We start from the raw sequence: 22,830 nt of genomic DNA, 5'->3' as shown, positions 1-22,830 counted from the left end.
ACAATGAAAACATATTTTATAATACAGTATTATTAAATCTATGCCAGGAAAACGTTTCAAATTACACAACACATTAACAAAAAATAAACATGTCTTATTCAGTTATTGATTTAACTATGTATGTATATTTAATTAGACACATCACGTATGACACACTTCTTCAACAATGGATATGTGTAAGCATAAATTTATTTTTCCAAAAAAATATTCTCAATAATACTAGAAGGCCGCACACTAAATATCATTAATTGATTTATTTATAACACATTTATATAACTAGTTATTTTATTATTTCAGATATGCGCTGACAGGTAAACTTTACAATTAAAATATGTTACAATATTTAACAACATAGATTTTTATTTTTTCAATCTTTTTTAATTAAAAATACATAATCCACTGAACGACGACACACAAATCATACTTTATATTTACAATTTAATACTAAAAATTTATATTGAAATTAATAATAACATTAGCGTATGCACACCATAATATAAATGTAAATAAAGCAATGTAAAAATGAGTTTTTGCTTTTTGATGCAATCTGATAATACATATTTTCATTCAATTTATGCCACTTCTGATTATATACATAATTATCTCGAATCGTATAATTGATATCATATGTATCTGGCTAGTAAGAAATGACACTATGCTATTTTTATATCAGATTGCTTGTTCTTTTAAACATAAATATACCATATTATTATACATCCTTGTATAAGATCCTAAATGATAGGCTTTCAAATTTTTATTTCAACATATTAGTTTTAATAATAAAGCACAATAGATCTAATCTTATCTAAATTTGATAAACAAAACACTTCAGAATGTAGTCTGTGACAATTGATTTCGAAATTTTAAGGTTTTCATCGTTATGTGTAGATTTTTCATTTATTATCTATCCAATATATATATTTTTTAATTGCATTTAAGATATCTTTTTTTGTTCAACTATTTTAGATAAGCATCCGACAACTTTCATATCACAGAATTATTTTTAATCGTACATCATTCAAAAATCTTTCATCTTCTGCATATTATAATTCGATACATTGAATAAATAAAGAATTAGATAAATTGTTCTAAACTTTTCAATGAATTGAATTAAATGTCATCCCATCAACAAAGTAATACATAGCATGATTGAGTCTAAGAATGCAATAGTTAAATGTACCTATTTGTATTACATAATAACATACTGAAAATGAAAATGTTGAACGATTTTGAAAGTGTATTGTTGTCCTATTCATATCACATTAATGCCTAAAGAAGTGGACAAAATTACACATTTTCATTCACATAATTTAAATTTATTCTTACATTTCAAATATAATTTTATTGACAACATAACCCGTCAAATATATATTTTGAAGATCTCACTGAATTCATATAATGTATTATTATGGTGTTTCACTAGGCGTTACTTAAATATAAAAGTAAAATTTTCATATGTTTTCCCTATTAAAGCCAGAAGCTTCATCTATGCAATTATGGACAGTGTCGCTAGAATTCTTCCTAATACATATTTCACCGTTATTTAATAATAAAACGTGTACATATATGCCTCATTTTCCATAAACGTAACAGATACAAACACAATATGAACACATTAGAATGTCAAAATTTACAATTTGACTACAGCTTCAAACTATCTAGTAATAACAATTCGAATTTTAAAATAAAAACAACAAAATACAGCGCATTAAGGCATACGAAAACAGGAGTTTTATTTTTTTAATTTTATGTAATATATAAATATATTGCTTTAATTTGTAAAAATAATTCATAAACTCCAATCGGTGATATGTGAAGCTGTAGTATAACGAGCCACGCCAATGGTGACGAGGATGCCTGCTGCTGTCATGATACGATTTGGCAATTGATAAAATCCATTATTGCAGAGGTCTGATGTACAGGAACAATACCAAGCGAATACGTCGTGCGTTCCGGACCTTCGGACACACGCTTTGTTGTCATGTTCTTTGTCGGTTATATATCCACATTCCCGGATAACTCGAAACTTTCCATAAACTGCAATTCATATGAAACAAAACAATTTTATACAATTTCTATATGTCATATATTGAATATTATTTAATAAAAACATTCACTATTAAGAGAAATACATTTATCATTGTGCTATACTTAAATAATACCATTGCAATTTAAATGAATTTATAAATATTTTGATTAAAATTAAAATTTATAACGGTCTTCATTAGTTATCATATACTGAATAAATTAGCAATTGTAATTTACTAACAATTTAACCAATAATATTCAAAAAAGCATAGTAAAACCCATATTTTGAACCCACATTTTATAAAGAAGTCCCAAATTCTCACAACATACTACATATTAAAAATGTATAATTTTATAACAACCTATTTTAACTATTTTTAATAAGATATTAATTCATAAATGAAATAATTTCATATTTTAAATGTTATTACAAAAATTATCACTTGAAAACATAGGTTTTTCAATCCAAATTGACCCTTTTTCGTTTCAAATTGACCCTTTTTCATTTCAAGTTGACGCCTTTTCAATGTCAATTTAAAATGAATTTGAAATGGAAAAGGTTGAATTTGAAATGAAAAAGGGTCAATTTTGAATGAAAAACCTGTATACATAATATTTACAAATGTTACTATAGGAAGTAGAATTCAATAAAAATTCGTTAAATATTTCATTTGAATGAATAATGCTTTTTGAAAATATATAAGACAGTGCAATATAAAAAAAAAATTACTATTGCATGATCCTTTTTAGTTTTGAAACAATTTATTTTATAATTAATATATTATTCAGATATAAAAAGTTTTGATCTACATACACATATGCATTCTAATAAGGTCTTAGAGATTTAAAAGCCTATTGCATAATATTTTCAATATTGGTTTCTAATATTTTGTTACTTTTCTTTGTAGTAATTTTGATTCTTGTTATTATTTACAAATAATACTAATTATATATTTATAATATACCTTTTTGTATCGTCTTCCTACACAGCACTGCAGTATCTTCAGATAAATGATCCAGTGGTTGTTTCAAAGAACAATTTATAGTGGCTAATGAATATGGATCGAATGGATCACCGCACCTCGGATCATAGCCGCTATTGCACTGGTAGCATGTTATTCCTGAAACTGTAAATGAGATTGATTTTAAAGTTATGCACTTGTTATGAAACATGTCAATAATACCAAAGAAGATTTGCTGAAATTGCTTATATTATTTGGACGAATGCATTCACATTGCAGTATATTACATAAGGATGAAAGCAATATTGACCGGCTTTCAACTCGGCAGCATAGTTCTGAAACCAAATAATCCACCTTGTTGGACCAGTGCCAGCTAACAAAAGTAGCATATTATGTATGTATATACCTTGCTATTTCTTTATACTCAAGACTGTTTCTAATTGAAATGTAGTACGAATGCTAATTGTATGATCTGAAAATTAATATTAGTAGCTCACTTTTAAGATGGTTAAAAATAATCACATCTTCTATATCATTATATGCACCAGGTACACATACTTACAGTGAAGCCAGAGAATAGTTTGACATGTGGTTAGAAGATTGAACAAAATATATTTAGACAAGGTGAGTGCTTGAATTGTGTCCACAAAAGTGTAAAAGAGTGTATTGAAAACTCCAAGTATGATCAGTTAACAAAGTAACGAGGTAAGTTGAATGAGTTATGGTCAAAACAAAGATGAAAAAAGTGAGGAAGGAATTAGAATCCATTTGACATCCAGTTTTATATATTAAACTATTAAAAATATTAATTATATAAAAATAACAAAAACATTTGAAAGATCAAAACTTTCTTACTTACAGTTCTGATACCAAAAAAATTGCAAGACTGTCTTAATGTGATACTATTATGTCATCGTTAATAAAGAATGATTATCAGGGGCGGCTCGTGACTTTAAAACAGTTAGGGCACGAGGAAGATAAAGCATCCCCTTAATATTTATTTTTTTCCAAAACAATGCGCCTTCCTGGCCAATTACAAACAATTTTTATTACATAAGTCGCTGAATTACGAGACACTGAAAACTAGAAATTAACGAGACATCTATGAATTTTAACTTGTACATAAATTTTATTGTACATTAATCAGTTACAATAAAAGTTTATGTAAAAATTTATGTATAAGTTTTTAGCCAATTTAATCGAGAAACCGTTTCAACAATGAAATCAGAAAAATTGTCAAATTCTGATAGGAAACAACCGACCGGGAGTCAAAAATATCCTAGTCTGACCAGCAGCTTTACAGATCTACTCAGAATAAATTCTTTTCAATCGAGGTCAACTCACGGGATCGAACCCGGCGCCTCTCGGTGCTAGGTAAAAACCCAACCACCGAGCCATGCTGCTGGCCAAATGATAAAATTGTCCTATTGTGATTGAAAATTTAAGCATATTTTGCAAAATGTAGTTGAAATATCGAAAAATGTTGACAGTGTTGAATATTTTTCGAATCGTATAGAGAATATAGACGATCGGGGCTGGCGTATTCTGCCCCAAAGAAACTTTTATGCAGCCAATTAAGAGCGACCCTCTGTATTTACATATATGGTAATACGGATCTTTTTTCTTTGCTTCGATTGACTGTCTATACTCTACACACGGTACCACTTGCAAGTGCCAGAGTAGCAGGTAAGCTAAAGCTGGTACCCACGGGACCACGGCAAATAAACGATTGCCACGAACTGAATTACGAACCGGTTTTTCTCACCGCATGGTGATCAGAATAAACAAACATTTGTTGACTATTAACCTGAGAAATGTTATAATAATAGAAGTGGCTTTAGGCGTCATATTGTTTGCAAGTGAGGAATGTTCACAGACCTTTTCAAATAATTTTAGCACCAGTCGTATTTGATCCTTGGTGCTTGACGGGCAAGTGCATCGTTAAAAATTGCACAATGCATTCAAAAGCATACAATCAACAACATGGGATACATTTTAATAAGTAAATTGATCATTTAAGTAACATATTATTCAATTAAAATCGTAGTTTGACAGTTTTTAAAAGTGTCAAAAAATGGCGATCGCCCGCATTCTACATAAAATTTCAGGGGTGGCACCAGAGAAACGTAAAAATTATTTTTAAATAAACGTAAGAACATTTCTCTTGGTGGCGCCGAATACTCAATTATATTACTAACCAATTATTTAAGTTTAATTAATATAAAAATCGTTCATTTTATATTATACATATTTTTGTTGAAACTATACATTACACATTTATTTAAGAGTTCTCAAAGACAGACAAATACAAAAAAGTGGATAAAATTAATCCGCCAAACGAGAAAAGAAACGGATTGGCCACCAACGTCCATCACCACCATATACTCAAATTGTAAATAAATCTACATCAAAATAAAACTTTAATTTCTGTAGTGAACGTGTGATGACCCTGATTATATTCCGTGCGTTGTAGCGTAGTTATAGAGACGTACCGCGTATTATTGACACAAGAAAAGCATTAGTAAAGGCACTTCTATTATTATAACATTTCTCTGTTATTAACGAGCCACCAATAATATACAAAATTTATTTTATTTTTTGGCTAGGAGAAATGTATGTATGTGACTATATATTAATCGAAAAATGTACTAATAATAAGTTTTTTTTTAAATATCGAACTACTTCAAGTGCTGAACTGACCCAAATAGACCTAAAATGCAAAACATCACATTCGACTACTATTATGTATTTATGTATCTCGATCTTTATCGCCAATTATTTTACTATTATTTAAGTTTTCTTAAGCTATGTATATTAAAGTATGTCAAGGTTTTTCCCGATATTGTCACGTTGTAATAGTGATATTTATAAGGGAAGAAAAATGTCTTCGACCAAATGAGTACTGGAGAGAGCGAATCGCGTGACATTTCAACTGTGTGTTTTTTTATTTTACTGTACCTACATACATATGTATGTACATTAGTATAGCCAAAATGCCAAACAAAACGATATCATGGTACCTAAAAACAAAAATAGCCAGCGTGGGCAAAAAATCATAATTGTTTGATAAAACTATCGGTCGGAAGCGTCAAGTGGAAATGGCGATTGAATAGCAAAAATACTAAACGCATTTTCAGGTCAACGATCACAACGTTGCATACTAAAGACATAAGCCTATTAAGGGCTTTTCGTTCTAACGGCACAGAAGGAAAAGGGAGGATACAAAGACAAAAGTTCTTTCGACAGAATAATCGTGTGATGTTCATAATATATTAGGTACTATCAACTCTTTTGGGCTCTACTAATTTCGAATTATCCTCCAAGTTAATGAAGATATTTTAAGATTATAAAACCAAAAAACGAGTAACTTAAGCCTAATTAAATTCAGAACTTTATTTAAAAAAATACTATTCTGTATTATAAAAAGATACAACGATATAAATATATAAAAAGATCGACTTCTGTATTATAAAAAGATATACATAAATATATTAGATTTAATTGTTTTAAAATAAAATGCTTTTTTCAGATTTGAGTAGTGTTTCAAGGCAAGAATATTCTCGGAGAACGAGAATGTTCTCCAAAAGATTATTCACCGAGAATTTTCTTTTTTCTTGGTTATAAAACATCTCTAGATAGTTAATTAGCTTTTTAGATGATTCTAGGATATTTTCAGAACCTAATAGGAGTAATAGGACTTTCTAGAATGTCTGAGAGCATTTTAAATGACATTTTTTCATTCTGACGACACTGAGACACTACCACCATGAACGTTTTCCGCGAAATTCTTACAGGAATGCAATGCTTATTAACTCTGGAAGCAATAATTATACATATTTTTATTGCTTTGGTGAATATATTCCAATGAAATCGTTCCAACTTACTGATTTAATCATTCTTTTAAACTAAACACACAAGATCGTAAAAAATATTTTATTCATTTCCTCCCTCATCTTCAACGTTCACATGAATTTATCAATTTACTTTTAAAGTTTTCGACGAAATTTTTTAACACAGATTTTTTGAGTTTGGGTATTTTAATTGTTATTTCACAAAACACATTACATAATATGAAATCGTAAATTTATTAAGTTTAGAAACGATAAAAATTGGTAAATAACCAATGCGAGTTACCATTAACACTATAATGTCAGTTGGTTTTTTTTTTTGCTTCCAGATCTATAAATAAGTTGCTTTGAGTATTTCTCTGATATCGTTAAATCTTTTAATACAAACTACATAATAGGCGTAACATTTCTGTTGTGTTTCGCCAACTGCTCAAAAGTCACATTTGCTTACCCTCTCTCTGTACATATTAATTAGGTTTTTGCATTAGTTAATTAATTTTATTCGTGTCTTCCAACATCTTACCGTTCACATGAATTTATCCATTTTTGAAATGCAACGGAATAGTATAAAAGCCCTCCAGATGCTCTAAAAATAAATATTCTCGAAAATTCTCGGTTTGGAAAATATTCTCGAGAATATTCCCGAGAATATTCTCCAAACGATTATTACCGAGAATTTTACAACACTAGATTTGAGTACGTAATATTACATACATATTTTTATTTTTTCAATTTTATTTTTTTAATTTATACCAGGAACAGGTAACCCCTGGACAGACTCGTATTTGTATCTGTTACGACGTATTTCCCCCACCACTCTTTGTAATGCTCAATGAGGTGAATCGCTCACGAGCATTCAGACAGACACGTAAATGTATGCATTAGTAACACACGTACACACCAAAGGTGCTCTTCATACACCTACATATATGGAGACACGTGAAGGTGGTCACACGATACACACCTCTTGACGAACAGCTCACATCACTGAGCAGAAAGCAGACCATTGAGTTCGTCGGCAGTTCACCTCATTGAGCAAGCAGGAAAGTTATAAACTTACTTAACAATAATACAAGGAAAGAAGAAAGCGTCTTTATTATCTCCACACACTCCCGAACAAACCCAATGCGCCTTCCTGACCAGAAACATTGTACACTTGATACAAGTATTATTATACAAAGTAAATACATATCAATTAACATCCACACAGAGACATTTATGGTCAAATTTGTAAATTTGCAGCATTTAATACAATTCAGTGAAATTCGAGATTGCTGTAACCTTGAGATTTGTGAGAAAATGGGTAAGGTTGCCAATTTTTGGCTCCGTTTCAATGAAAATCCGTTAACTTGGCAAACTCCGATAGGAAACGATCGACCTGGAGTCATAAATCCAAGGTCCGACCAGCAGAAACCAGTGGGATTTGAACCCGTGACCACTTTGTTCAAAGTATTACATATATGCTAAGCACTATTCTATTCTGATGGTTGTATGTACATATGTACATTATATTTTTTTAGGGAAACTAATGAAACGAGATTAAATGAAATATTCATATGTATACATGCATATGCAGAGCCTCTCAGAAAAAAATATGAGGCTCAGGGCGACTGATATTTTTAACCCCCATCCCCTTATTTTATAAAAAAATTCTAAACAAGTCATGGGGAAAATCACTAAAATACAATATGTAATAGACAAACTTCATAATAAGTCTGCAAGAAATATGTACTTCAATGATATGATTTTAGCATATCTGTATTATACGCTATCGAATTAATAACTAATTCGGCCTAATCCTCTTTGGAAATATCTTCAATATTATTATATTATAATATCAGAACATAAGATATTCATAAATTCGAATTATTTCATTACAATGTTCTCTAACTTATGCAGATACGTTCACGACATAATATATAGCACCATTCTAGCTATCAAAATTTTCAATCAAAATTTATTCAAACCCATACTTTCCCCCAAAAGCTCAGTGTGGAAAATTCTCAGGATTTATTATACTCGCTTTATGTATAATACATTCGTATACCGAAGCGAAAATATTGATTGTTTGAGGAAACTACGATAGCCTGGTACCGCTCAATGTATCATACATATGTACATGTATATGTAATGAAAGAGTTGTAAATCTGACATTTGCATACGCGTATACATATATCTCTTTTACATCCCGTTTAATTTACGAGTGTATAAATGTCACTTTCTGTAAAATTTGTTATCAACATCTCGAGCACTTAGGGGACCAAAAAATATACGTGACTCGTCTGAGCCCAGGCCCCATCCCTCACTTAAATTAAAAGATATGTACATATATCACTTTTCGCGGTGAAAAGGTCACGAACTGCTGAAAAATACTCGTATATACCTACATACATATACATATATAATATGTATATAAAAAAACTAGAGCAATGTTTCTCAGCAGTATCTTATCCGACGGTCGCTGCAAAACTGTGACCTCAATTTATCCAACGTATAATCCAGTTATTATTTTAGGTTAGTGGAATTTATATCGAATGTGGCATGCTCACGAGAAATTTATATTTGATACATTTGTAAGTGAGGAATATAGGAATATTTTTGTATAGCATAGATTGCATACTGAAAAGGGTTATTGTATAATATATTATATATGAATCCATTGTGGCAATAAAATTTTAATTCATTTTCTTTATTCAAAACTCTGACAAGTTTATGAATAATAATTTTTCATTTTAGCTTATACAAACGAAACATTTACTTGCTAATTATTAATGTGTTCTAATGTATAAATGTATGTATGTGACCTTGAGTATATGTATATATTTGACTACAGGTCGATTGTTTCCTATCAGAGTTTGCCAATTTATCTAATTCATTGTAGAAACAATTTTTCACAAAATTTGCGACCATATCATATGTACAACTTTGGCCATAGGTGTCGCCTTGGAGAAACTTAGGTAGGTGAAAAATATTTTTAAAAAGCTGTAAGTGGAACATTTTCAGAAAACATTGTAGTCTAATATCTAAATACATACATACATATGTCCAAATACATATGTACAAGTATATATCTACATCTGAATATATTTGTTGACGTGGGCCATCCGCTGTGTGTTTTTGGTACAGCCCTGAATGGTCAGTACTAAAGCCCGGACCCTGAGGGGGCTGTATATTGTTCAAATGTTGTAAATGCATTGTTAAAGGTTTGCCGAACCTTTTTTACAAAGGATTTACAACAATTAATCAATAAACGGCACGCTTCCGGTCCTACCTCTAGTCAGTACATTCGAGTGCGAGGTAGGCGTGGCGCGATTATTGTCATACTCGCGGCGTGATGCGTTGAAGGCGGGATAGCTTTACTTTCGCGTCAGTAAAATCGTAATTACGAATATTATTATTAAGAGGTTTTTTTTCACAGTAATCTTCCCGGTCATGCATACAGCAAATCCTGTAAGTTCTTTCGTAATCGTTTCAGTGGTTTAGAAGCCTATTCGAGACACACACACACACAGACATTCAATTTTATATACATATATATATATATATATATATATAGAAGATGTCTAATATGACGGCAAATAATTTCAGGAACATTTTATTGTGAATTAATGAAAGAATTTCACACACGGGCGGCCAGATTCTAGGGGCGGTCGTCAGCGAACGTAGTGTTTGACTTAATCCACAATAAACCTCGATTGTCTTAAAATTTTACCTGGTGTGAAACATAACATTGTTGAGCCTATTATTGACCTGTTTGACGTTATTCAATTATAGTGCTTAACTAAATATTATTGAGGAACCATTTTAGAATGCGGATACGTACCTACTATAATTATATAATTATATTTTGAGTCTAATATATATAATTATATATTAGACTCAAAAATCATACTTTATAAGAAAATTCCACAAATGAACAATATATTAAATGTCATTCAAAACTTCTTCAACCATTTAATAATTACATATGATATAATCAGTGGTATCATTGGTTTCTGCAAACCTGTTCAAATTCAAAAGTTTCCGAAAACCCTTTGCTTGAAATAAAAAATTCATGTAATTTTTGTTAAAAATTATACAAATGTTCAAACAACTTCGAAAATACTGTTTTATTCGTAGACGAATACATAGCAAGTATGAGGAAAGACCGTCTTTTCCGTTATACATTAACAAAATTAACTGTTAGCCATTCATTGTGAACCGGTCAGCTGCACTCGATATCTTTCCGAGTAAAAAGTCATGAACTTTATTGTCTAGAATTAGAAATACCCAAAAGAAGCCGAAAACTCAATATTTTTCTCAAACTTGCAAACTTTCTGCATCTCTCAGTTTGGCATATTCTTCAATTGAAAACGTACGTAATTTTATTTCGGTTTTACTCGATTGAATTGTTAAACTTTATTTTAATTCAAATATATTAAAATGTATAGATGCAGACTTATATTTAAATTTTAAATAAAATTTAAATATTAATATAATATATGTATGTATGTACCTATATCGGAAACCCGTTGTTTCGAAATTGGGATGACACCACTAGATATAATGATTAATACTGTAATTTTTTGAATATAAATACATAACAAACCAATCTCATTTAAACATAAGCCAGCAGCGTGGCTCGGTGGTTGAGCTTTTGCCTAGCGACGAGAGGTCGAGTTCACTGTAATGCTGCTAGTCATACTTGGATATTTAACGATCATAACTTCCCAAAGCTACCGACCATTAAAACTCCTTCACCAAATATCCCAAATATCCCTAAAAAACCCCACCAACCAACCAATCCCAACATTCAACCAACAACAGACCTAACTTCCATGGCGTCTATGACGAAGATGTTGAAGATCCTCCAGGAGATTCGTGCCAAGGCCAGCGGTTGCACCGACAAACTAGAGCTGGCACTCATGCTTGTTGAATATCTCGATGTCTTTGATTAACGGGAGGCGCCTGAACATTCTAGCTTGGAATGCTCGTGGACTTAAGAATAAGATTGACGAACTAGAGTCGGCGATCGGTGAGTACTGTGTTGACATAGTTTTAATCTCCGAGACCTTCTTAAAACCTCATATCCGTATTAACCTACCTAACTTTAACTGCTATCGCGAAGACCGAGAACAGCATGGAGGGGGAGTTGCCATTTTTATAAAATCCTCAATTAAACATTGTCGCGTAATAACTCCGCCACTAAAAATTTTTGAACTAACCGCCATCGAACTAACAATTAACAACACCCGTCACATAGTAGCATCCGCTTACAATCCTCCCCAAAAACGATTATTGGCATCCGATCTTAACAAAATATTTAACATTGGTAGTTCGGTAGTGGTAGCTGGTGACTTTAATGCCAAACATCCGTTATGGAGTTGCGTAAACACTGACCAACAAGGCACAACTCTTTTTAAATACATTCAACTAACAGATACAATCTTACTTCATCCGGATACATACACACACTATCCCACAAATAACTCACAACCATCCACACTAGATCTTGTCCTCGTCAAGAACTGCCCAAAAATATCAACACCAAATGCCCTTCAAACCCTGTCGTCTGATCATCTCCCGATAATCTTCTCAATCGACGGGAAACCCGAGGAAATCATCAAGCATAGTTGGGATTACGGGAGAGCTAACTGGCGAGAGTTCAAGTCGTACATAAATGACCAAACCATTCTAACTTCTACCACACTCACAAACAAAACCGAAATCGACAGCTCCATAATACACCTAACGGAATCAATAACTCGATCCAAACACCTTCATATACCTAAGACACAATACATTCAACACAAATTAGAGATAACTGACTTTGTTGCAAATCTAATTAAAAGTAAAAATAAACTCCGTAAAATTTGGCAAACATCAAAAAATCCAGCATTGAAAACATTAATTAATAAGCTCACATATCAAATTAAAATTAGAATCAAAGAAATCAAAAATGAAGCTTGGTCTAAAAAATTAGAAAAATTGAGCTCAGTTGATGGCTCTGTATGGAAATTAGCTAAAGCGATTCGCAGGACAAAAAACTCGATTCCTCCATTAGATGATGCAGGAATCTCAGTGACGCGTGATTGCGACAAAGCAGAACTATTATCAAAATCCTTCCAAAAACATCACACACTCACACAACATTACAATCACATACCAACGCATAATAAAGTCAACCGGTCCATTAAAATCATCACAAAAACTCCCACTAACAGTACTAAAAATATAAAATTGGTGCATCCGTGTGGAATCCAAAATATAATACGTAATTTAAAAAATAAAAAGGCACCTGGGCGAGATTCAATAGATAACATCATAATCAAACAACTTCCATTTAAAGCTTTAGTCTCACTATCTAAAATATTCAACGCATGTTTACTCACCGGGTATTTCCCAGAATACTGGAAAACAGCCAACGTAATTCCCATACTTAAGCCCGATAAAAGCTCAAAAAACCCGGCCAATTATCGACCCATTAGCTTACTTTGCACGCTTTCAAAAATTCTGGAAAAAATAATCTACACACGTTTACTTAAAGTCGTAAATAATAAATTAATAAATGAACAATTTGGATTTCGCACTGGACATTCCACGACCCAACAATTAATAAGACTAACTGAACACGTGACGAAGAACTTAAATATGAAGAGAAGTACCGGAATGGTATGTCTCGACATAGAAAAGGCCTTCGACACGGTTTGGCACGATGGACTCATTCATAAGCTCCTTATTAACAAAATACCAAACTACCTAATTCTCATCATCAAATCGTACCTAACTCGTAGAAAGCTAGTGGTTAGCGTAAATAATGAATTATCGTCTCCAAAAATAATCGCAGCTGGCGTTCCGCAGGGGAGCTTGCTTGGCCCACTCTTGTTCTCCATATATATAAATGACATACCTATTCCAAAAAACTGTCACATAGCCCTATATGCAGATGATACAGCTTGCTTCACAAGTAGCAAAAAACCAGACACTATTCTTAAAAATCTTGAATTTGCAATTAAAGCAATGACTGAACACTTCACTAAGTGGAAAATTCAAATTAATCAAACCAAAACAGACGCCATATTCTTTAGTGTTAGAAAGCATAAGCCAAGTTCAGATCTGAAAATCCCCTCTGGAGAAAGTCTGAAATGGCAGTCAGTAATAAAATATTTAGGAGTAACGTTTGATAAAAGAATGAGATGGGCACCTCACATTGAGGCAGCGAAATGCAAGGCGATGCGGGGTATATCCTCAATATATCCAATATTTAATCGCCATAGTTCTTTATCAACGCTAAATAAAATAAAATTATATCGCGCGCTCATATTACCATTATTAACCTATGCTTCACCTGTATGGAATAACGCCTCGAATACTAACCTTTCCAAGCTCCAAGTAATACAAAATAAATCCCTTAAAATAATTTATAATACACCCATATATACTAACCTGAAAAAACTGCATGCCATATATAATATTCCGTTTGTTACAGACATTACTAACAAACTAACCAGTAGATTCTATGACAGAATCACTAATAACCATACTAACACACTTGTGAAGAGTCTCGGTGATTACAACAAAATGTCTATACCCTTCAGGTATAAACACAGATTACCTAAACACAATCTGCTTTAGGTCATCGACTTTAGAGAGTCTTTAATTAATATTATGTATTAGATGTATTATGAACATTTATAAGGATTGTAAATAGGTTTTTGAGCTCTTTTTCCTATTATGCTTTAGATTAACATTAGAATAATATAATACTGTGATTACTAACCAAATTAAATTAAAATTGTAAAATAGAAAATGATCAGTAGATCAGTAGCTATTAAGTAATAGATATAAGATGTATTGTGAATTTTGTAATAATAAAAAGCATTTAAAAATCAAAATACTTGGATATTTGTGACTCCAAGTTGATCGTTTCCTATCAGAGTTTGCCATTTTTTCTGATTTCATTGTTGAAACGGTTCCTCCATTAAATTGGCTAAAAAACCATCCTACCCATTATGTCATCACTATTTGAGTATGATTTATGTACAAAAATTCATAGATCTCTCGGTAATTACGAGTTTTTCAGTGTCTCGTAATTCAGCGACTTATTTATTTATTTTACATAAAGCTTGACAGGAAGACCCTAATGCGCCTTCCTGGACAATTAATTACAAAATATGCAGCATTTTATTATTACATAAATCACTGTATTACCAGAAGCTGAAGAACACGAAATAACAATTAATTAATTAACTAATTACACAATTAATACATTGAGACATCTATGAATTTAGATTTTTGTACATAATTTTTACAAATTATACACACAATAAATACAGAAGATTTGTGACAACAAGAAAGATGATTTTTTGCCAATTTTGAGGAACCGTTTCAACAATGATTAGATTAAATTGGCAAACTCTGATAAGAAACGATCGATTTGGAGTCACAAATACCTCCAAATCTAACCAGCAGTATAGCGGATCGAACCCACTGATCACTTGGTGCTAAACATACACGCTAACATTAAGGCTTATGTAATAAAAATGCTGCATTGTTTGTAATTGGCCAAAAAGGCACATTGGGATTTACCTTTTAGGCCTTCCTGGTATACATATACTATATATGTAAAAATAAATAAATAAATAAGTAAACCGACAATTGTATAAATTTACAATCAATAAGACTAAGCTAAGTCATTTTATATTATATATTTCTTATCTAAACTTAGACCCAATATCAGAACTGCAAAATCGATAGGAACCAATTCGATAAGTAGACCAAGCAAGCAACCCACTCAGATAAAAAGAGAAACGTTCGCTTTCAATAACAATAATAATCTGTCAATATTTTATCTACATCCGATCGTCGACCGCGTTTTAAATCTAAAACCCTTTTCTTACGATCAATACGCACAGGCCGACCCTAAATTTCGCCAAATCATGCAAATCCATCGTCGAAATCTATCAGCTGGAGATGTAATCTCGTCGCTAATTACCCTAGTATTTTTCAATGGGTCGAATCGACACAAATTGAACTTTTGCTCTTTTTACAGCGAGCTTTTGTTCCGCATAGCTTTGGCACGTAAGCTTTGGCGAAGCTCAAATGGCAAGGTCACTACCTCGCCCTAGGATCAATGTACACTTCGCGTGAGTATTTTCGCAAATATGTGTACTAATTTCGTTACGACGACCCTACAGGCAAATGGGGTCAATAATTAAGGACAGGATGTATCGTATCATATATGTATACATGCACATAGTATTATTGAGGTATTCAAATTAGACCGACGTTAGTCTGTAATTTGTTCGGTTGCTTGGTTGTTGAGTATTTTTTTGTAATAGGTTAATGGTTGAACGATGTAAATACGCACTTTGTAAATTAAACTTTTTCATATTCACTGATGGTGATCTCTTGGGGATGTTTCTATGTTATCCATATATTGTATAATATAATAGTTGTTTTACCCGGCTTCGCTCAGTATTTGTAATATAAATAGCTTAAACACGGCGAATCTAATAGTAAATATTCATATAGCCAGCAGCATAGCTCGGTCGTTAAGCTTCTGCTTAGCGTCGAGAGGCGCCTGGTTCGATCCCATGAGCACACCTCGATTGAAAAGAATTTTTCTGATTATATCTGTAGTGCTGATGGTCGGACCTGGATATATGTGACTTCAGGTCGATCGTTTCCTTTCAGAGTTTGCCAATTTTCTCTGATTTCATTGTTGAAACGGTTTCCGGTAAAATTGACTAAATATCGTTCCTACCTACTATGTCACCACTATTTGAGATTGATTAATGTACTATAAAAATTATGTTCAATTCATAGATATCTTGTTAGTTTTTCGGTGTCTCGTAATTCAGCGACTTGTATAATAAAAAATAAAAAATGCAATGTTTGCAATTGGCCAGGAAGGCGCGTTGGCGTTACCTGTAAGGCCTTCCTGGTATATATGTATGTAAAAAATAAATAAATTTGTTTTTTTGTTGAATTTATTTGAATCGAAAAAAAAATATTCAACCAATCGAATCGTCATAGAAACTGACTTGTTTTCGATTTCCAACCAACTATAGTTACAAACTTACAAAGTCTCTTTCGAAATTATATATTATACCAGAATCAGACGGCTCCCGTCCCCATTTCGTCATGGAAATTTTGACTTGTTTTCGAAGTTCCCAACCATTATCCAACCAACAATATTTACTTACAAACAAAGTGTCTTTCGAAATTATATATTAGATTGAGCAAAAATGTTGATGATATATTTTCACCTGAAAGTAAGCTGTTTTTATAGACTTCCCATTTTTTTTTTATTTCAAACCAACAAAATAAATTTATACTAATTTTTATACTATAGTCGAACCGATCTAGCTTGAGACTTGCGTAAAATGTACACGCTATCTCATTCACCCCCCACTCTACCCGCAATGGCCAATTACATTTCGTTTCAGTTTCGCATTTTTCGTGCGTGTAGTGGGCGGTAGACTTTGACTTATTTTTTGTTATTTTGGGTTCGCTTTTTTATTTTAAAATATTCACATTTATAAAATTTTAATATAAAATACGTCAGTTGTTGATATTATTCATTTATTTATGTAATACGTATATATGTACCTATATTATATACTAATGGAAATTTATATTTTTTAGACGATAAAAGTAATTATCAACGTCGCGTCCTGTTATTGACAGCAAAACATACAGTAATATTATTAAAGACCTTGCATTGAATTATATTATAATAATATTATATAGTTAAATAATAAATAATTAAAAAAAATAATAAAGATATTATTTTACGTCCTTACAATGTTACAACACATTGCACGAATGCGACAGCATGCTCGGTCCTCGTGAGTCTCGCGCTGCATTGGATCGGCTATAATTCCATATCCCCAAAGGATAGAAATTTATTTCTGCATATTGGAATACCACTCCTACAAATTGGGAGTCACTTTTGATACAAAGTTTTTTGTTACGTATACTATTTATGTAATCACTAGACACCGGATAGTCACAGTGCTATTCATTGTTCCATTGTTGTAAATCCTTTGTAAAAAAGGTTCGGCAAACCTTTAACAATGCATTTACAACCTTTGAACAATACGCGGCACCTTCTGGGTCCGCTGACTCGTAATCACAACTGCTTTTATTTTTTACATTATCCACACACGTGATGCCGTGTAAAAATTTGACCTACAAATTTTACTTAAATAGATCATACAAAGTTTCCTAAATGCAACTTAATAGTTTGTAAAAAAATATATATTTATATTTGATTCTATGTATTATATATGTACATATGTACATAAATATACTCCGCGCAAAGCGAGGCGCACCACTAACAGCACATATAAATTATGTATGATATATTTAAAAAACAAACATTAAAACAGCTTTTATTACTTTCTACAACTCTTCTTCTGTGAGATACAGTAAAAAAAATGCGCTTTCATCCATAGATAAATTGAAATGAGGGGTGTCCTTGTAAATTTTGGGTGCCTTTTTTCTATACCTGGGGCTATACATCAAAAAATTGTGTACATATGAGATATTAGCGTATTTCTAACATCGTTAATTCTATAATGCTGAAATTTAATAATAATTGCACCTCCCCATCGTTTTTTTAGCATAGAATTTGATAATTAAGATATGAAAAAGTATGTAATTATTATTTGGTTAGCATATTATGCTTTCGAGCGCAGTGGTCACGGTTCAACTCCCACTAGTAGCTGTTGGCCAAACCTTGGTTTTTGTCTCCAGGTCGATCGTTTCTTATCAGAGTTTGCCAATTTTTCTGATTTTCATTGAAACGGTTCCTATAAATTGGCATATCCTTTCCAATTTCTCTTACAAATCTCAAGTTATTCGGCGTCTTGAAGTTCGCCAATTTCTATAATACAAATCTATACAATTTCTCGATAGATGTCTCTGCGGATGATGTTTGTATGAATTCACATTGTATAAAATGTTTGTATTAATTGTATTATTGTATTGTATCTGTATTAGTAAACTCGTCGCTTTGGAGCTATCTATAGAGGCGAGTGAACATGTTCGATTGAAATGAATAAAAAATGTATACGCGTATCTAAGTGTTATGAATATTTAATCAAAAGGACTCAATCGGCTTGTTCAAATTCATAACGGGCATTGTTACGTAGGAAACGATTGTTAATGTTTGGTTACGAAATCACCGATCCTGTACAATTTTTCAGCATAGTACCTCTTGGCATATGTATGTTGAGCAAAACACGCCTTTTTCACGTTTAATAGACCATTTTAACTTCACAATTTATGGAATATATGTATGTATGTATGTACTTAATTATTTAGCTTTGGTTTTATCGATGCTATGGATTTTTAATGCTTTTAAAACTTTAATATATGTATGTTCTAGTTTAATTTAGTGCTTATTTCCAACTATTATCTTATAAAATTTGAAACTACCCTTAACCCAACAATCATATTAAGCAATAGTAACGGCTTTTTCACCCATCAATTAATCTCATATCGTAAATCCCAAATTCCTTGAATTTTATACCCAAATGTTGACAATGCAATAAATTAAAACCAAAAACACTTTAATTTCCCTAATCTTCTATACTATACTGATATTTGATGAGCGTATGATTTTCTTAATGCAAATAATTGAAATACGTATAACTGAGCGTATGATTTTATTAATGCCAATAACAGAGTTGAAAAATAAGGACAAGGATGGCATATACAAATTTCATAAACTTTAAAAGTTCTAAAAGGTAAAATCAGGTACGGATCTCTGAAATAGTTCTAAAATGTACAAAAAGACTTGATTAATACGAAAAAGACTATTATTTGTCGTTATTGGAAAGAATATATTATATAACTACTTTAAAGCAGCCAATAGCTGTTCCAGTTTCCACTTTATATTCATATAACCAAAAGGTTTTAAGTTTAAAATATACCATTTGAAAAGAACAACAGTTGTTTCAAAAACTTAAGTTATGACGCAACAGCAGTATTACATATATAAATTTCGATAATATTTATTAAACAATTATGCGAAAATTGTATTTACTGTCACCATAATAAACTCGCATTACCAAAAGGGCATAACTTTTGATTAGATAATTTAAAGAAAACCGTAAATGTTAATTTTTTTAAATCTTTTTCTTAAAGGTCGATGGGACGTGCACGGCGATTAAATTTATAAACCACAAAAACTTTATTATTTTATTATACACACAGACAAACAGTATTCTAAGCCACATTAGCTACGATTAATTTGGTTCATACTATTATTGCTTAGCTATAAAACGAGCTCGCTATCAAATTTTGGTAGACAAACATGCAAATATTCAAAAATTCGAATACAATATTCCAATTAATTATTAAAAGGATTGTCTTCAATACTAACAAAAAAGCAATTCTGGATCATTAATTGTATTATTATTTTTCGTGATTGTATGTATTTGAAATATATATTATACATACATACATACGTACTTTTAATGTAATAAAATTACTGATTTTCATTTCATTTCAATTTTTACATAAAAGCTTTTTATTTGTCATAAGTTACATACTCGTATATTTGAAATATCGTACATCTTATGTACATAAATTCCAATAGTTACTATTCCGATAATCGTTATCTATTACATATTACTAGTATTATGAATATGTAAGTTAAACTGTACATATTATATTATTAGCTTTTGAAACAATATTCGTTTAAATTTTATCATTCACTTTTTTATGTTGCTGTTACATATTTTTAATAAAAAAAAATTGATTTAACCTTAATAATATATATCGTAAAATAAATAACACTTACAAATTGATATCTACAAATAATACTTGGTGGCGAAATATTCCATGTTTGTTTATTATTTTACAGTATCCAAAATTTTAATTATGTAAGATATTGAACATATATGCCAATGTCACTGTATACTATTTTGTAGTATGTATGTAAATACATAAAATAAAATAAAAACATTTTCAATTTTATGTTTTATATACATATGTATGTAGGTTAGGGCATACCTTGGTACGTTTCGAAGATCAGCATCAGAAGACAGGAGACCAGCACACCTCCGACAATCCCCCGACTTTTCGTCATGTTTATCCTAAATATATTCAATATACAAAAAAGTGAGTTTTTGCGAACCGAGCCGAGCTGGTCGACAAGAGATATGCACACAGTCAAGGCTATTAATCCAATTACGACGGGCGTAACACTGGCGCACTAGGCACTAGCGTACGATTGTCGATATCGAAGTGTAAAGGGGTGGCCAATCACTCGCGTCAAACCGGTCCGGTTGAGGGATCCGGATGTGGATCCGGAAAAGCGTCCTTTTAGGTTAGGTCGTCGGATCAATCAAATTATGTAACCGGGGTGAGGGGGTGGCGGCGGTGCGGCCGTGTTATGTCACCCCAAAGTCCGTCCGTACGTCCGTCTGTCTTTGCCACCGACCGGTTGTATCGACCGGTTGGTTGTTCTCGACCGGTTTGGTTATTCGCGACCGGTGCACATCGCCGTTCGCCGCCACTGGATGACGACGACGTACCGAAGCGTCCTTAGCGCACCCCCTCCCCCGCTTGGAGTTTTCCAACCCTCTACCGAGCTCTAGGGGTGCTACTACGGTAGATAGAGGCGGAAAACCTTTTACGGATTGACTGTTTAAAACAGTACCAAAAATGACGCAAAATACATATATAGCAACACCGTGGCATTTATTTATATAATTTTAGCTCTCTAGTTCATTTATAAAATATATTTGTAACGGGTCTACCTCACGGCATCGAAAGGTCGAAAGATCGAAAAAGCAAATATCGAAAAGCAAAGATCTCAAGTCGAAAGATCAAAAAAAAAAGAGTGCATGGTAAACGGTACTATGTATATATTGTTACGTACGCCGCGGATTAAGCGAATAGAATCCCAGAGACTATGTGACCGTTCAAGGGTTATCTGTTAACGGATTAACTAAGTCCTGGAACTTATTTCCAGGATTATATCTGGACTCTAAGTGCATTTAGGCTAAACAATTACCGTTATTAGTCCTTTCTCATAATCGGTACGGGGAGACCTAATGTCGTGGGAATACATATCCGAATACGTGACTATACAATAGGTAAACAGATTAGACTTCCTGAGAGATCTACCCTTTATAAGGCGGTACGTAGGCGATATCAGGTCATTTTGGACTGAGCACTGCCAGTGCTTGTATCTCCTTAATCATCAATAAATGCTGTGAAACGACTAAGGCCTTTTACTTGGATCCTCCACCCACCCCTACGTAACAATATAATATATATATATATATATATATATATATATATATATATATATATATGTATATCAGTGGCATGCGGTGAAATTATCTCTCTTTTTGTCATACGGCCTTGTTTAATGTGCGCGTGCAGGATACAGGAGGAAAAACCTGTTCCTCTTGTTCCTGATGTATCCTGCTCGCGCAAATTAAATTAGGATATACGACGGGGGGAGAGAGGGTTTTACCGCACGCCACTGATATACATATATATACTAACCGTTTTTTATATGTATGCATGGTAAACGAAGATTTTCGACTTTTTTACGGTCACCCACTTGTAACGTAGAGATTAGATGGCGCTCGTGGACCGATGGTTTACGAGCGCTAATCACCTGATCTCTCGTTCGCGCCATAATGGCCCCACCGTATAAATGAGCCGTATTTAACGGCCAATAAGATCGCTCGACTCATCGACCGATAAGATCACGCATATATCTGTATGCGCTGAGCGTCCGATATGTATAAATATATGGGGCGCTCTCTAACTGAAAGGCATTCCTAGCTGAAAATCCGATGGGTGTGGACCAATAAACCACTCCTACAACCTACTGCGTCTTTCTCTCCGATCCTGGAAGCCCCCTCTTCACGTCCACGTTACACATTCGTAATTAGTTAACAGTCCATAAGTTCTTGCGCATTTTCAACGTGCACGGGATTCGTGATAACTCATTGCTAAACCAAAAAGATTTCGAACCT

General features: G+C 32.4%; 1 protein-coding gene across 1 annotated transcript; it reads right to left on the bottom strand.

The window, feature by feature from the left end:
• Nucleotides 1-954: 954 nt before the first annotated feature.
• LOC143913625 (UPAR/Ly6 domain-containing protein crok-like) lies at nucleotides 955-21,035 on the bottom strand. The gene is made up of 3 exons (XM_077433521.1): nucleotides 20,846-21,035; nucleotides 2,994-3,155; nucleotides 955-2,037 (listed from the first exon to the last, which is right to left on the bottom strand). The coding sequence occupies exons 1-3, from the start codon at nucleotides 20,919-20,921 to the stop codon at nucleotides 1,790-1,792; spliced, it is 486 nt and encodes a 161-aa protein (XP_077289647.1). The 5' UTR covers nucleotides 20,922-21,035; the 3' UTR covers nucleotides 955-1,789.
• Between the last annotated feature and the right edge of the window lie 1,795 nt (nucleotides 21,036-22,830).

The sequence above is a fragment of the Arctopsyche grandis genome, chromosome 6 (assembly GCF_051622035.1).
Source record: "Arctopsyche grandis isolate Sample6627 chromosome 6, ASM5162203v2, whole genome shotgun sequence".
NCBI classification, from domain to species: Eukaryota; Metazoa; Arthropoda; class Insecta; order Trichoptera; family Hydropsychidae; genus Arctopsyche; species Arctopsyche grandis.
Note: the sequence above shows the minus strand (reverse complement) of the source record. Positions and strands in the feature narration are given on the sequence as shown.